Source organism: Tamandua tetradactyla, chromosome 8 (genome assembly GCF_023851605.1).
Source record: "Tamandua tetradactyla isolate mTamTet1 chromosome 8, mTamTet1.pri, whole genome shotgun sequence".
Taxonomy (NCBI): Eukaryota; Metazoa; Chordata; class Mammalia; order Pilosa; family Myrmecophagidae; genus Tamandua; species Tamandua tetradactyla.
In genome coordinates this window covers 35,905,104-35,921,798 of record NC_135334.1, presented here as the reverse complement: position 1 = coordinate 35,921,798, position 16,695 = coordinate 35,905,104, and the positions used below count along the sequence as shown (strand labels likewise).

The 16,695-nt window shown below is 35.2% G+C and overlaps 1 protein-coding gene and 1 pseudogene across 1 annotated transcript in view; both read left to right on the top strand.

Moving 5' to 3' along the window:
- Positions 1 to 3,071, top strand: part of AASDHPPT (aminoadipate-semialdehyde dehydrogenase-phosphopantetheinyl transferase) — a 45,293-nt gene extending 42,222 nt beyond the window's left edge. The window contains exon 6 of the mRNA XM_077113092.1: positions 1,082 to 3,071. Within this exon, the coding sequence (XP_076969207.1) occupies positions 1,082 to 1,246 (165 nt within the window). The 3' untranslated portion in view covers positions 1,247 to 3,071. The remainder of the gene's footprint in view (positions 1 to 1,081) is intronic.
- On the top strand, positions 2,139 to 16,157 carry LOC143645059 (small ribosomal subunit protein eS1 pseudogene; annotated as a pseudogene).
- Positions 16,158 to 16,695: the final 538 nt, after the last annotated feature.

Below are 16,695 nucleotides of genomic sequence, written 5' to 3'. Positions count from 1 at the left end.
AATTCAAGATAATCACTCTCTAGTTGTCTTAACATATGATTTATTTCTTAGTGAACCAGGACTGTGTTGAAATTGAGGGTACCAAGTTGAAGGATAATGGGCAATGGAATTACCTTCTGCTTTTAAAATAATATCTTAAAATCATACCCAAAGTTATAGTGCCAAATGTGAGAGACCTTGTGGCTATACAGACCCTGCAGATACCTTAGTTTTCTGTAGAACTTTATAGTTTTTGACATATTTGAAGGTTACTTTTTTTATTTCACTAGATAGAGGTGATTTAGGTAGTTGTGGCATTGTGGGGAGAAGATTAGGGTATGATTCAGAAAACCTGGCTTCTAAGCCTGGGTCTGCCGTTTAGTTGTGGTAAGCTTGGACAGATGGTTGATCTTCTTGGGCCTTAATTCCCCCATCAAAAAAATTTCAGTAATAACCATATCAAAGGGTAGCTGTGAGACATAAACATTATAAAATAGATTCTGACCCTTGTCATTGTAAAACACTATACAAAACCTAAGTATTATCCATAATAGGATGTGTAGAGTAGAAATGAAGGTCTGCACTGGGTTAAGTTGTGATTAAGGGCTTTATCTCAGAGTATAAGATACAGTTTACATTTAGTATTGAATAAACTATTTCCTAAAGAAATGTTGGATCTCTGTGTTATGAGAGCTTTATTAGAGCCACCTCTAATAGTATTTTTCAAAAGTTTGTTTTATGGCTCACTTCTATCAGAATCATCCATTTCTTTGTTCAAATTAAATTTTGGGTCCCTAAATTTAACATAAATCTAATGAATCAAATTTCTGGATGTTGATTTCAGTAAATCAATATTTTAAACAAATACCTCAGTTTATTGTTAGGTATGAAAGTTTGGGAACCAGATTTTCTCTTTGATATTTTTCTTGATATATATGCAACAATAAAATAAGGAATTAGAGCAATATTTTATAAATCCTATGTTGTAATTTAATACTACTGAAGTATAGTTTAGCCTTATTTCTTATTTTCATAATTTTAAAATCAGTCTTAAGATTAGTATGCAATATAACAATGGAATAATCTATTTTTACCCTTTTAGGTTTCATCTCAAGATGATTCTAAACCAACCCAAAGGCAGTTTACTATTCTGACCTTTAATGATTTAATAGCATCTGCTGTTCCTATGACACCTGAAGATCCTTCATTTTGGGACTGTTTTTGCTTCACAGAAGAAATTCCAATAAGAAATGGTACAAAGTCATGATATGGTTCTTTAAGTAAAGAAAATGAAAGCTGTTTATGATTTCCCATTTTCACTGAAAAGTAAATGCCTGATAGTATCAAATTTTATTTCGTAAAACAGTAAACAAAAATTTGTCCTATTAAAACAGATTTTCGGTTCACAGTAGTTCAGTAGAACACACTTACCTTTTCTTTTTCACCAAGATTGCGTTGAATTGACAGAAGAAATAGAAAAGAAAGGGCAATAGAATTTTAAAGTTATACATGCCCACTGTAGAAAAAAAATAGAAAATGCTAAAAGAAGACATTTAAGTCTTATCTTTCAGAGATAACTACTCCTAAAACCTTGGTGTATATCTTCTAGACCTTTTCCTTGGCAAACATTTGTTAAAAACAAATGGGAGTCTACTGTTGTGTAATTCTTTTTCACTTAACAGCACATCTACTGTTCATAAATATACCTCTGTTGCATAACTTTTAGTGACTCCAAAGTGCTCTCCTGTATGACTGTATCTGTTAGATACTTGCTAGAAGTTACAATTCCCAAATATAATTGACTTCAAGCAGGGATGTTTATTATCTCATATAACACACAGTTCAGAGATGTTACTGAGGACACTTTTTTTTGGTTCTGCCATCCTCGGTTTATTGATTTTTGCCCTAGGATTGTTCCCCTAATGGTCACAAGAGCTGCTGTTGTAACTTTTAACTTTACATCCCCATAAAATTACATCCAAAAGTCAGGAAAGGCCATTTTTCCTTTCACAGCTCAGTTTTTATCAGTGAGGAAGATTTTTCACAAAAGCCCATAAAAGATTCTCCTTCAATTTCCCTTGACTCAGATCACAGAAAGCCAATATCTAGCATTTTTAGTCTCTGTGTGGAGAGTGAACTCTGTGCTGGTCAAGAAGGAGATGAGGCGGAAGTGGGAGAGTGGCCTTAAGAGGAAGCCCACTGCTTGCCATAAAGAAGGTATGCCATAGTTTACTCGCTCTTTCCTCTGTGCTAGACATTTTAATTACAATTTATTAATCTAAGAAGTGTTATAGTGAATATCCTTATAGCCACATTTTGAGGTACATGCTTAATTATGTCCTTAAGAAACCTTATAGAAATGGAATGACTGTTTCAGAGGACTGAACATTTTTAGAACTTTGATATTGTCATATTGCTCTCCAAAAAGGCTGTATAATTTACATTTCCAGATAGTAGTACCCATCGCCACCTTCTACCCCCTTTTCAACTTTCAGATTGTATTGTTTTTAATATTTCATTTTTGCCAATGTAAGTGAAAAATGATATCTTATTTTTTTTTAATTTGTTTTTCTTTCATTACTAACGAGGTTGATATGTCATTGTCAGTGGCCATTTGTATTTCTTTTTTATGAACTGCCTGTTCATTGTCTTTGCCTGTTTTCATTTTAGCTAATAGATCTTAATTTAAAATGGGAACATAATATATAAGATGCCAAGACCATCATATTGATGACAGAATCTATTATATGGTTGTAGTGCATGTCTTGGGGAGTTAAAGTCTTGTTATTGTTAAATACTGAGAAGTAAAATAATTTCATTGTTTCTATTACTAAAATTAAAGGTTGTGTTTAAATTGTATAAATTTAGATATTTGGCTTAGTAAAAGAAGAATTAGTTGGAATGTTTTATAATTTTTATTATTTTGTTAAGCATGCCCAAATATTCGTCATAGTAAATAATGTGTTATAAAAAAGTCAAGTAGCATTTATAGTAGAGGAAGTATCCTTATCCCTAAAATGAGTGTAATGGTAATATGAAAAATCATCTGTCTCATCGTTAGAATAATAAAACTATTAACATTTATTATGGAATTTTCTGAACTAGGCATTGTGTTAGATTTGTGTATTATTTTTCCTTTTTTTTTTTTTAAATTCAAAGTTACACAGGCACATAGTTTAAAAAGTTAAGTAGAAACCTTAACTAAAAAGTTAAGGTTTTGTTGTTTTATTTTCTAAATGAAAAATCCTACTGCTTTGACCTTACCACCTCCCATTTCCTATCCCAGGGCAAGTATGTTCAACTCTTTTAATTGATACTTTTGTGTTCATTAACCATATCTGAATAATGTACCTTTATTGCTTTTGTTTTTTACCTTTATTAAGCTTTTATATTTGATTTTTCCATTTTAAACATTATTTCTTTGATTCTTCCTAAGAAAGCTTAACTTTTCTCTATTTCTCAACCATCATAATTTCTTTCTTGTTCGACAGCTCCTCTCAACAGATTATATTTTAATTTAGTGTTTACATAATTAAGTATATGGTGACATTAAGAATATGTTTATAATATTAAGACTATGTAATGCTCCTTAACCTATTTCTCACCTAGCAAACCAAAAGTTGATTCTTGGAGAGATCCACAAAATTGACAAATCTGTAACTAGTTGACCATGAAAAAAAAAGTGAAACTCACTAAGATCAGCAATAAAATAGGCAAATTACTTTCAACCTTATAGAAATAAAAGGGATTATAAGGTGCTACTACCATTGTATGCCAACAAACTAGATAACATAGATGATTTATACAAACTCCTAGAAAGACACAGCTACCAAAATTGACTCAAGAATAAATAAAAAAAAAATTTGCATGGACTTAAAACAAGTAGAAAGATTGAGTTACTAATCAAAGAACCTCCCACAAAGAAATGCCCATGCTTCACTGATCAATTCTGCCAAATTCTTAAGAAGAATTATTAAAAAAAATTTTTTGTTATTTATTTATTTATTTTTGGTTGCATGGTCTGAGAATTTAACCCAGGTCTCCTGCGTGGTCTTTAAGAATAATTAGTACCAGTCCTTTACAAACTTCCAAAAAATACAAGACAAGAAACACTTCCTAACTCATTTTATGAAGCTGTTATTATTCTGATATCAAAACCTGACAGATGTCATCAGAAAACAGCAAACCAGTATCCCTTAAAAATATAAAGGCAAAAATCCTCCACAAGATAATACCAAAACAAATCCAGCTGTATATTAAAAAGATTAACCTTGTGATCAAGTACAATTTATCCCAGGAATACAAGGTTGGTCTATATATGAAAATCAGTCAATGCACCATATCTCTGGGATAAAAGAATAAAACCACATGATCATCTGCAGAAAAAACATTTCACAAAGGGGCCAGACCCTTTTGTGATAAGAACACTCAGCGTATTAGGAATAGAAGTAAATGTCCTCAACCTCATGAAGGACATCTGCAAAAAAACCAAAAACACAACTAATATGTTTAATGGTGGAAGACTGCAAGGAGCAAAGCACAGATACCTACTTTTGCCACTTCTATTCAACATGGTCTTGGAAATTCAAGCCAGCAGGTAATTAAGCAAGAAAAAGAAAAGGCATCCAGATTGGAGAAAAATGTAGAACTGTCTGTTTTCATATAATATGACCTTGTGTATAACAAATGCTAAAGAGTCTAATAAAAGACTACTATAATTTAATAAAAATATTTAGCAATGTATAGGACGTACAATAAATATACAATAATTGTACTCTTTATACATTAGCAATGAAAAATAAAATTGAAATAATTCCATTTATAATAGCTTCAAAAAGAATACTTAAGAGTAAATTTACAGGAGAAATGGAAGCATTGTACAATAACTATAGAACGTTTTTAAAAGAAATTAAAATAGTCCTAAATAATTGGAAAGACATTGTGTTCATGGATTGGAAGATTTATCATTGTTAAGTTGGCAATACTCCCAAGTTGATATGTGCTTCCAATGCAGTTCTTACTAATTTCCAGCTGGCTTTTTTTCTTTTTAATATTTTTATTAAATACTATGCATGCACAGTCCAACCATATTATACAATCAGTGGCTCACAGTATCATATAATTGTGTATTCTTCACCACAATCATTTTTAGAACATTTGTATCACTCCAGGAAAAGAAATTAAAAGAAAAAAGATCATACATCCCATATCCTTACCCCTCCCTCTCATTGACCCACAGTATTTCAATTTATTCGATTTCAACCCGTTATTACTTATTTTTTATCCTTTTTAATTTGTTTTTTTGCTCATCTGTCCATACCCTGGATAAAAGGAGTATAATATGCAAGGTTTTCACAATCACACAGTCATATTGTAAAAGCTATATAGTTAAAACAGTTTTCTTCAAGAATCAAGGCTATTGGAACACAGGAACAGTTTCAAGTACTTCTAGCCACTCTAATACACTATAAACTAAAAAGGGATATCTTTATAATATGTAAGAATAACTTCCAGGATAACCTCTTGATTCTGTTTGAAATTTCTCAGCCACTGAGACTTTATTTTGACTCATTTCTCTGTTCCCTCTTGGCCAAGAAGGCTTCCTCAATCACTGATGCTGGGTCCTGGCTCATACCCAGGAGTCTGGTCCCACGTAATGGGAAATGCAGTGCATTCACGTGCCAAATTGGCTTAGAGGCCACATCTGAGCAACAAAAGAGGTCCTCTGGGGGTGACTCTTAGCATGATTGTAAGTAGGCTTAGCTTCTCCTTTGCAGGAATAAGTTTCATAGGGCCAAACCCCAAGATTGAGGGTTCAGCCTATTGACTTGGTTGTCTCCACTGCTTGTGAGAATATCAGAAATTCCCCAGATGAGGAAGTTGAATATTTCCTCCTTTGTCCCCATTTGCCTAAGGTACTTTGCAAATATTTTTATATTCTCTGCCACAATTACTCTGAAATATATCGGCATCATACTAATCTGTATAAACCAGCAAGATCTCACCCCTTATTCAAGAATCCCTGTAATTATGGTGTTCAAGTAAACTGACCAATCAAGTTTAATTGGATAATGTACAATTAAGTACAGATTTTGCAGTAAGTAAACATCTCTCCCTTTGGTCTCACCCAGTTGTTGAAGTTTGAAAATACGGGCCGTATCATTCTTTACCCAGTATGCTGGTTTACCTTAGTCCTATCCAGATCAGGTTCATTCATATTTCTAGACAAAGTCTGATCACTTCTTCAGCTTTTTTAACAGTTGCTGAAAGGGGTAATACCAGCTGTCTTTTTTTTTTTTCTTATTTTTGCAGAAATTTTCAAGCTTATTTTAAAATTCATATGAAAGTGTGAGGGACCCAGGATAGTAAAAACAATCTTGAAATAGAACCATAAATTTGGAGGAGTCACACATCATGATTTCAAAACTCACTAGAAATCTGAAGTGATCAAGACTGGTACTGGCATAAGGATAGGTACAGATGAATGAAATGGAATTCAGAGTCTAAAAATAAACCCATATATTTGTGGGCAATTAACTTTTTTTTCTTTTTTAGAGAAGTTGTGGGTTCACAAAACAATCATGCATAAAATACAGTATTCCCATACACCACCCCTCTCTGAACATCTAGCATTGGTGTGAAACATTTGTTACAATTGATGAGTTAATCAGTTGATAGATGTGAGGAACAATCTCTGAACTCATCAATTTTCTGTGGGGTCAGTAATAATGTCACACCTCTTATTTCTGATTTTATTATTTGCATTTTTTTTTTTTGTTTGTCAGACTAAGCATTTTTCAATTTTATTGATATTCTCAAAGAACTAAGTTTTTAAAATTCTTTTCATTGTATTTTATTCTCCGTTCATTTATTTCTGCTCTAAACTTTCTTTTTTGCTTACTTTGGAATTAGTTTGCTGTTTCTCCAAATGTGCATGAGTTCCTCCAAATGTGCACGAAGTCTTTAATTTTAGCTTTTTTTTTTTTCAATGTAAGAATTTCGGGCTATAAATTTCCTATTCATCATTGCCTCCACAGCATGCCATAAATTTTGATAAGTTTTCTCGTTTTCATTCATCTGAAGACATTTACTGATTTCCCTTACAATTTCTTCCTTGTTGCACTGATTGTTTAACAGTGTTGTTAACTTTCATATATTTGTGGATATTCCAGTTCTCCCTGCTTGTTGTTGATACCCAGTTTCTTATAGTCATAGAAAATGCTTTTTATGATTTCAGTCTTTTTTTTTAATGTTTTTATTGAGAAATCTAATCTTCACACACATGTAGTCTATACGTGGTGTAACAGTCATTGACTCACAATATCATCACATACTTGTATACTAATCATTATGATCATTTTTAGAACATTTACATCACTCCAGAGAAAGAAATACAAAAAAAGAAAAAACTCATACATCCCATACCTCTTACCCCTCCCTCTCATTGACCACAGTGTATCAGTCTACTCAATTATTTACCCTTTATACCCCCATTGTTTATTTATCTTTGATCCTTTTTTTTTTTTTGCTCATCTGTCCATACCCTGGATAAAAGGAGCATCACACACAAGGTTTTCACAATCATACGGAGCATTGTAAAAGCCATATAGTTATACAATCATGTTTAAGAATCAAGGCTATTGGAACACAGCATAACAGTTCTAGGTATGTTCCTTCACCCGCTCCAATGCACTATAAACTAAAAAGGGATATCTTCATAATATGTAAGAATAACCTCTAGGATAACCTATCAGCTCTGAAATGTTTCAGTCCCTGAAACCTTATGTTGTCTCATTTCTCTCTTTTCCCCTTTTGGTCAAGAAGGCTTTCTCAATCCCATGATGCCAGATTCTGGATCATCCTGGGAGTTCTGTCCCATGTTATCAGGCAGATTCACATCCCTTGGAGTCATATCCCACGAGAAGGGAGGGCAGTGAGTTCACTTGCAAACTTGGCTTAGAGAGAGAGGCCACATCTGAGCAACAGAAGAGGTTCTTTGGTGGGGACCCTTAGGCATAACTGAAAGTAGCCTTAGCTTCTCCTTTACAGGAATAAATATTATAGAGGCGAGCCCCAGGATTGAGGGTTCAGCCTATTGAATTGATTGTCCCCACTGCTTGTGAGACTATCAGGAATTCCCCAGATAGGGAATATTTCCTCTTTTCTCCCCAGTCCCCCAAAGGAACTTTGCACTTTGAGAGTTAAAGGTAAGAACACAGATTATCAGGAGATAGAAATAGGGTAGAGATTGGGCATTCGGTGCTGAAGGAATACAGATTTTGCAACAGAACTGATGTAAAAATTCAGAAATGGATAGCACAATACTATCCTGATGGTAACACAAGAATATAAGCACACTGAATGAAACTGATTGAAGGAGAATGGCTGGGGGCACATATGAAACCACAAGGAAAGATAAAGGATAATGACTCAGATGGTATAACTTAGGAATGTCTAGAATGGACAATGATGGTGATTAATAATACAAATATAAAAACATCTTTGCATGTGGGAGAACAAATAAATGTCAACATTGCAAGGTGTTGAAAATGGTATGGTATACTGGGGGAAAAAGGACAAGGCAATGCATGCTAGGTTCTCTAGTCAACAATAACATTGTAATATGCTTCTATTGAATGTAACAAAAACATGCCCAAACTAAATGTAAACAAGCTGAGTATATGGGAGAGGGGTACGGATTCTTTGCAGAAGAAAAGGAAATGTCTTCATATAAATTATGGTAGCAAAGGCATGTCTTTTTACTTAGCTTGGATTGTATAATGTGTGAATAAAACTATTTAAAAATGAACAGAGAGGGTTGACAAGAACAAGTGCCTTACAAAAGGTGGCAAGAAAGGTTGATCCATTTTCTAAGAAATATTGGTGTGATGTGAAAGCACCAGCAATGTTTTAATATAAGAAATATTGGGAAAACACTAGTTACAAGGACTCAAGGAACCAAAATTGCATCTGATGGCCTTAAGAGTCGTGTTTTTGAAGTAAGCCTTGCTGATCTGCCGAATGATGAAGTTGCATTTAGACAATTCAAGCTGATTACTGAGGATGTGCAGGGCAAAACTGCCTAACTAACTTCCATGGCATGGATGTTACCCATGACAAAATGTGTTCCATGGTCAAAAAAATGACAGAACATTATTGAAATTCATATTGATGTCAAAACTACCGGTGGTAATTCGCTTCGTCTGTTCTGTCTTGGTTTTACAAAAAAAAAGCAACGATCAGATTCAGAAGACCTCTTTTGCTCAGCACCAACAGGTCCGTCAAATCCGGAAGAAGATGATGGAAATCATGACCTGAGAGGTGCAGACAAATGACTTGAAAGAAGTGGTCAACTAGCTAATTTCAGACAGCATTGGTAAAGACATAGAAAAGGCTTGCCAGTCCGTGATGTGTTTGTTGGAAAAGTAAAAATGCTGAAAAGAAGCCCAGGTTTGAATTGGGAAAACTCATGGAGCTTCATGGTAAAGGTAGTAGTTCTGGAAAAGCACCTGGAGATGAGACAGGTGCTAAAGTGGAGCTAGCTGATGAATATGAGCCACAAGTCCAAGAATCTGTTTAAAATTCGGACTTTTAAAAGTGACAAATAAAAAACCTTATTTGTGGGGGGGAAAAATGAACAGAGAGAAACATGTGCTAGAGAAAATGTGAAAAAAGATATGTACCTATTCACTGTTTGTAGGGAAGCTGAGAGGTTTAGTTCCTCCGGAGGGCCGCATGGTAGTTCCATAGGAGGCTAGGGGTGAGGTCATATGATTCAGTAACCCTGTTGCTAGGTATATACTTGAAGGAACTGAGAGGGGACATGAATGGACATTAGCACACTGGTGCATATGGCAGCAGTGTTTGAGATTTGCAATGGATGGAGGTGTCCTAAGGGTACAATGACTGAGGAAAGGAAGGGAGAACTGTGGTGTAAACATACAATTGACTACTGAGTGGCTGCAGGAAGGGATGAAGTTGTGAGTCATGCAACTAGATGAATCAACCTTAGGGATAGTATGTTGAATGAAATGGCAGGAACAAAAAAAGACAAGTATTATCATGGCTTACTCATATGGACTAACTATAATATAGAAACTCGGAGAATTGAAGTTGAGAGCATGGGTTATCAGGTTGGGGCCTATTGTAAAGGGTCTTAGATTATAAGCTCTTACAGCAGTCACATATATTCAGGGGTTGTAATTTATTTCTAAATTCTGAGATACTGAGTTATTTGAGTATAACCTGGTAAACTTCAGGTATGTATGTGACTTGAGATTCAGAATTAGAGTACTGAAGCTATGAAGCTTTACCCCAGTAAGCAACTGTTAAAAAAATTGGAAAAGTGGTCAGATTTCCACTAGAAATAGGAATGAAGTTGATTTGGACTAAGGTAATTCAGGATACAGGGTAAGGAATGATATAGTCCATATTTTAGAACTTAAACTTCTGTGTGAGACCAAAGGAAGGGATGTTTATTTGGTGCAAAATTTATATTTCGGATAGCACATTACCTAATTGAACTTAGTTTATTTGAACATCCTAATTACATAAAATCTTGAATAGGGCATGAGATCCTGGTAGTTTATACAGGTTAGTGTGGTGCCACGATATATCCCAGAGTAATTTGGGCAGCAATTTCCGTCTTTTTAAATTTATTAAGACTTGTTTTCTTGACCTAATATGTAGTCTATCCTGACCAATCCATGAGCATTTGAGAAGAATATATCCTGCTGTTTTGGGGTGCAAAGTTCTGTTTATGTCCATTAGGTCTAGTTCATTTATCATATTATTCAAGATCTCTGTTTCCTTCTTAATCCTCTGTGTAGATGTTCTATATACTGATGAGCCTGTTGTATCGACGTCTCCAACTATTATTTGGAGGTGTCTTTCTCACTTCTTTTGTCAATGTTTGCCTCATGTATGTTGTGGCACCATGGTTAAGTGCATGAAAAAAATATTTATGATTGTTCTTTTCTCTGGGCAGATTGCCCTTTTAAAAAATATATATTGTCCCTCTTTGTTTCTTGTAACAGTTTTGCATTTAAAGTCTATTTTGTCTGATATCAGTATAGCTACTCCAGCCCTTTTTTGGCTACTGTTTGCATGGAATATCCTTTTCTAACCTGTCGCTTTTAGCCTATTTGTTTATTGTAGTCCAGGGGGCGTCCCTTGTAAACAGCATATAGTTGGATCATATATATATATATATATATATATATATATATAATCCATTCCACCAGTCATTGCCTTTTGATTGGGGAGTTTACTCCATTAATATTCAGTGTTGTTATTGTAAAGGCAGTACTTTCTTCAGCCATTTTATCCTTTGGTTTTTATATGTCATATTTTTTTTTTTGGTCTCTCTTTTTAGCTTTTTAGTTTACTCTTACTGATAAGCTTCATGTCTTCCCACTACTCCAAGCTACTCTCTTCTATCTTCCTTTCTGTCTGCAGGATTCCCTATAGTATTTCTTATAGGTCGGATCTCTTGTTGATGACCTCTCTCACATTGTGTTTATTTGTATGTTTTAAAAGTCTTTTTGGCTGGCAGTTTCTCTCCTTCAGTACCTTAAATATAGCATAACACTACCTTACTGCTTCCATGGTTTGTGATTAGAAATCAGTACTTAGTCTTATTGTGGAGCCCCTGTGTGTGACGAGTCACTTTTCCTTTTTTCTTTTGGTATTCTCTCTTAATCTTTGACGTTTCATATTCTGATAACTATGTGTGTTGTAGTAGATTTATTAGGATTTATTCTGTTTGGAGTATATTGTCCTTCTTGGACATGTATATCTTAGTCTTTCATAAGATTTGGGAATATTCAGTCACTAATTCCTGAAATGTACTTTCTACCCCTTTTCCCTTCTCTTCTGTGTCACCCATGATGCATGTATTAGTTTGTAAGCTGCTAGAATGTAATATACCAGAATTGGAATGGTTTTTATAAAGGAAATTTAGTAAGTTACAAGCTTACAGTTCTAAGTTTATAAATATGTCCAAACTAAGGCATCCAGGGAAAGATACCTTAATTCAAGAAAAGCCAGTGTATCAGGAACACCTCTGTCAGCTGGGTAGTCACATGGCTGGCATTTGCCGGTCCTGTGCCCTTGATCTCCATTGCTTTCAGCCTCTGTTCCTGTGGGAGTTCTTCACTTTGCTTCTCCAGGGCTGGCTTTCATCTCTTGGCTTCTCTTGGTTCTCTCTGGCTTGCTCATGGCAATGCTTGCTGGGCTCCAACCATCTCCAAACATTCATGTCTCTGTTTTCCAAGTGTGAGCATCTGTGTCAGCTCTGCTCTGAAGTTTCTGTTGGCTCTCTAGTTTCTGAGATTTCTCCAAAATATTTCCTCTTTTAAAGACTATAGTGAACTAATCAAGACTCACCTGGAATGGGTGGAGTTACATCCCTGTTTAATCAGAAGGTCACATCCACAATTGGGCACACCACATTTCTGTGGAGATAATCTCATAAAAAATTTCCAACCTACAATATTGAATCAGGATTAAAAGAAAAGGCTGCCCACGCAAGATCGAATCAGTATTAAAACATGGCTTTTCTGGGGTACATAGTACTTTCACACCAGCACAGTGCATATGTTCATGCTCTTTGTGCTGTCATTCAAATCCTTGAGGCACTGCTAGTTTTTTCCATTCGTCTCTCTATCTGGTCTTCCGTCTATAAGATTTTGGTTGTCCTGTCTTCTGGTTCACTGTTCTTTCTTCACCTGTTCCAATCTGCTACTATTTGCCTGTAGTGTATTTAAAATTCCATTGTTGTGCCTTTCATTCCTATAATTTCTGTGCCCTTGACTGGGCCATATCTTCCTGTTTCTTAGTATGGATTGCAGTTTTTTGTTGATGTATGGACATCTTATTATCTTTCAGAGTTTACTCTAAAAGCCAGTTTCTCTGGAGTTTTATTGTTGATTAGCTTTGTGTTAAGGCTCTTCTTTGACCCTTAGTTATTAACTGTTCTATACCTTTAGAATAACCTGTGTTTGATCAGATTTTTTTCTGCTCTTCTTCATCTGGTTCTTGCCTGGATATGCCATACAGTTTTTAAGATTGCACATTTTGTACAATTCTTTCACCTCTAAGAGAAAGCTTCCTTTTCTGTCTTCCTTCTCTGGCAATCTTGATCTGTTCTGATTGTTTTGTTTTGCCTATGATTTTTACTGTCCTTTTGTTGTATTTTGCTGCTTTTTGACTGGCAGGCAAATTCTGGGAGTAGGGTCCCCCAGGAGAGGACTTTCTAAAGTCCGTATTTTCCAGCTAAAACGAAGGGGACACAGACCAGCCCCAAAAAGTCCTAGGGAGGGTATCAGGAAGGTCACGAAAGGCCTCTTTGACAGCTCCCCAAAATCTGTGCTTTCCTGGCCTGCCCAGCAAATATACATCTTTAGCTAACCATTCCTTGGAGCCCTGAGGAAGTGCTACATCTTTAAACCCCTATAGGCACCATGATCCTTCCTGGCTGTTGTCTCCTTTGTCTGGGGCAGGTTGAAACACTAGCTCTGAGCTGGCACCCAGCAACCAAATTCACTAATCAGAAGCCATGATCAGTGATCCTCTGTGCCCATTCCTATTCTTGGGAAAGATGGTTTTTAGTCCCTTTCTGTCTCTAGTGAGCTAGCCAGGAACTGGAACCTAAGGTGGCCCTCTGAGAGTAGGGGATGGCCTCCACAGGTCACCATGTGGAGAGAGCAAGTCACTGTTCCTTACCTTAGTTTATCCTCTTCTTCCTGCCCTTCCCTGGATGCTGTACAATGTTCTTTCCTCTGGAGCCCCAGAACAGTTGTTTGAGAGAGTTCTTGCCTGTTTGATAACTGCTGTGTTGTAAGGACTCAGTCCTGGAGCATCCTACTCCACCATCTTCCCCAGAAGTCTCCAGGCACAATTGATTTTTGGTAAGAGAGCTAAAACACAGAGCTACTTTACACCCTCTGGGATGGCTATAATAAACAGGATGGACTATAATAAATGCTGGGCAAGGTTGTTGAGAAATTGCGGCTCTTATACATTGCTAGTCAATGCAGCCACTTGGAAAACAATTTGGCAGTTTCTCAGAGAAGTAAACTATGGAGTAAGCATATGACCCAGCAATTCTGCTTCTACGTATATACCCAAGAGAATTGAAAGCATATATCCACAGAAAGACTTATACACTAATTTTTCATAGCAGCATTATTCAATACAGCCAAAGTTGGCAACTAACCAAATATTCTTTTGATAAATGGAGAAATAAAATGCAATATGTCCATATGTACAGAGTTCTCCAGGAAAACAAATGATCATGTATATGCATTCACTCAACTGTGGGGATTGTCAAGTCTGAATTCTGTGGGTCAGGCTGCAAGTTAGTAACTCAGTGGTGACAGTTCCCCAGGAGAGGCTGGTTGGCTGAAGTAGAGATAGAACTGGACATCATATCCTAGCCAAGCTGATATATGAAATTAACATCATACCATGCAATGGAATATTGTTCAACCATAAAAGAAAATAAAGTACTAATGCATGCTATAATATGTATGCACCTTGAAAAAATTATGCCAAATGAAAGAAGACACAAAAGACCACATTTATGTGGTTCCATTTATATGAAATGTCCACAATAGTCAAGTCTATCTCTAATTAAATCTATCTCAGAAAGAAGATTATGGTTGCCAGGGTCTGTTGGGGGGTACGATTAATGACTGCTAATGTTACATGGTAGGAATTTCTCTTTGGGGTGGCAAAAATGTTTAGAAAATGGTGATTTGTACAACTTTGAATATACAAACTATATACTAAATATTCTAAAAATTGCTTTAAAAGAGTGAATTTTATGGTATGTGAATTATACCTCAATTTTATTTATTTATTTATTTTTTACATGGGCAGGCACCGGGAATTGAACCCGGGTCCTCTGGCATGGCAGGTGAGCATTCTTGCCTGCTGAGCCACTGTGGCCTGCCCTATACCTCAATTTTTAAAGTATGAGAGAAAAAGAAAGGAAACAAGAGAAACAAATTAATGAAGAAACAAAAATAAACTAGCAGACTTATTATTAAGCCCTAAGCTAACTATAATTACTTTAATTGTAAATGGTCTAAGTACACCAACTGAAAGACAGATATTGGCAAGTCTATTTTAAAAAATGTCCCAACAATAAGTTGTCCACAGGACTCACTTCAAATATAACCATATGTGGGCAGGTAAATGCATGGGAAAAGATAAATCATGCAGACATTTTTCAAAAGAAAGCAGGAGTAGCTATATTAATATTAAATAGACATCAGGACAAATAATATTACTAAAGCTAAAAGATATAATTGTATAATGCTAATGGGATCAAATCAACCAGGAAGACAAGACAATCCTAAATGTGTATTCACCAAGCAACTGCATATGTGAAGTAAAAACTGCAATAAAATGAAAAGAGAAATAGCCAAATCCACAGTTGTAGTAGGTAATTTCAGCACTCTTATCCTAGTAATTGGTAGGACAATCAGTCTTCTGCAAAGATATTGGCTAAGATGTAGAACTCAACGACTTTATCTTTAACCAACAGGATTTATTTGGCATTTCTAGAAAATTCCACTAAACATCAGAATACACATTATTTTCTAGTGCCCACAGGATATATATACAAGATATACTATATCCTTGGCCATAAAACAAAGCAACAAACAATTTTGAGCTTTGAAAGAGTTGAAATCACATAAGAATGTTTTCAGTAACAGTGGGTTGGAATTAAAAATCAAGAACAAAGATGATAGAAAGTCTCAAAATACTTAGAAAATAAACAGCATACAGTCTATAGGTCAAAGAGAAAATCTGAAGGAAAATTTTAAAAATATATGTTAAATGAAATGAAAAATGCAGATCAGATGTGCTGAGGGGAACATATAGCAAAGTGTTCATTGGAAAAGAGGAAGTCTCAAATCCATAATCTAAGGTCCTACCTCAAGATCCTGGATAAGGAAGAGCAAAATAAATCCAAAGCAGCAGAAGAAAGGAGAAAATAAAGATAAGGGCAGAAAGTATAAGTTTATTTCTGTATTACGGTGTCAGAATCATACAGTGAATTTATGATGTCAAGACAATGGCTTATTCTAAAATGCAGAGGAGAAGGGGGGTCATTGCTTTTATTATAAGAATTTAACAAATATGTTCTTGATGAAATGCCAGAGCTTTACTGGTGAAAAAGCATAGTGAGCTTTGAAAGCCAGTTATTTGTGTTCCATGAATACCATTCTTTCTTTGTGTTCAGCTGATAAATAAATATTTAAAAAATAGAAATTAAAATTTTCTCCATAGATTTTATATTTTATATTGAACTTTGCTTCAAATGTTTTTAATGTTTACTTTGAAAAACTCAATCGACTGGATACTAGTTGAGAAATCAAGTTGATAGTAAAATAGCTGTCAACTTTTCATTTTGATGTGTATACATATAGAAGTACTATAGGCCACACTGTGATCATGTGTAACTGTTGAACTTTGGTTTTCATTTGGCATTTCCAGACTGCTGTGCTGAGCTCATGGTTGTTGTTCAAGTGGCCATTAATATGTTTTTTAAATTGGTGTCAGGAGGTGGGGGTGCAGATGAGAAGGCTGTTTATTGGTATTTTATTTCTGCATATATGTAGCTCCTAAAAATAAAAAGATAGACAATTTATCTAAATACATTTACTTTCCTTCAAGAAATGTGCACTGTGAATGAGCTAAACA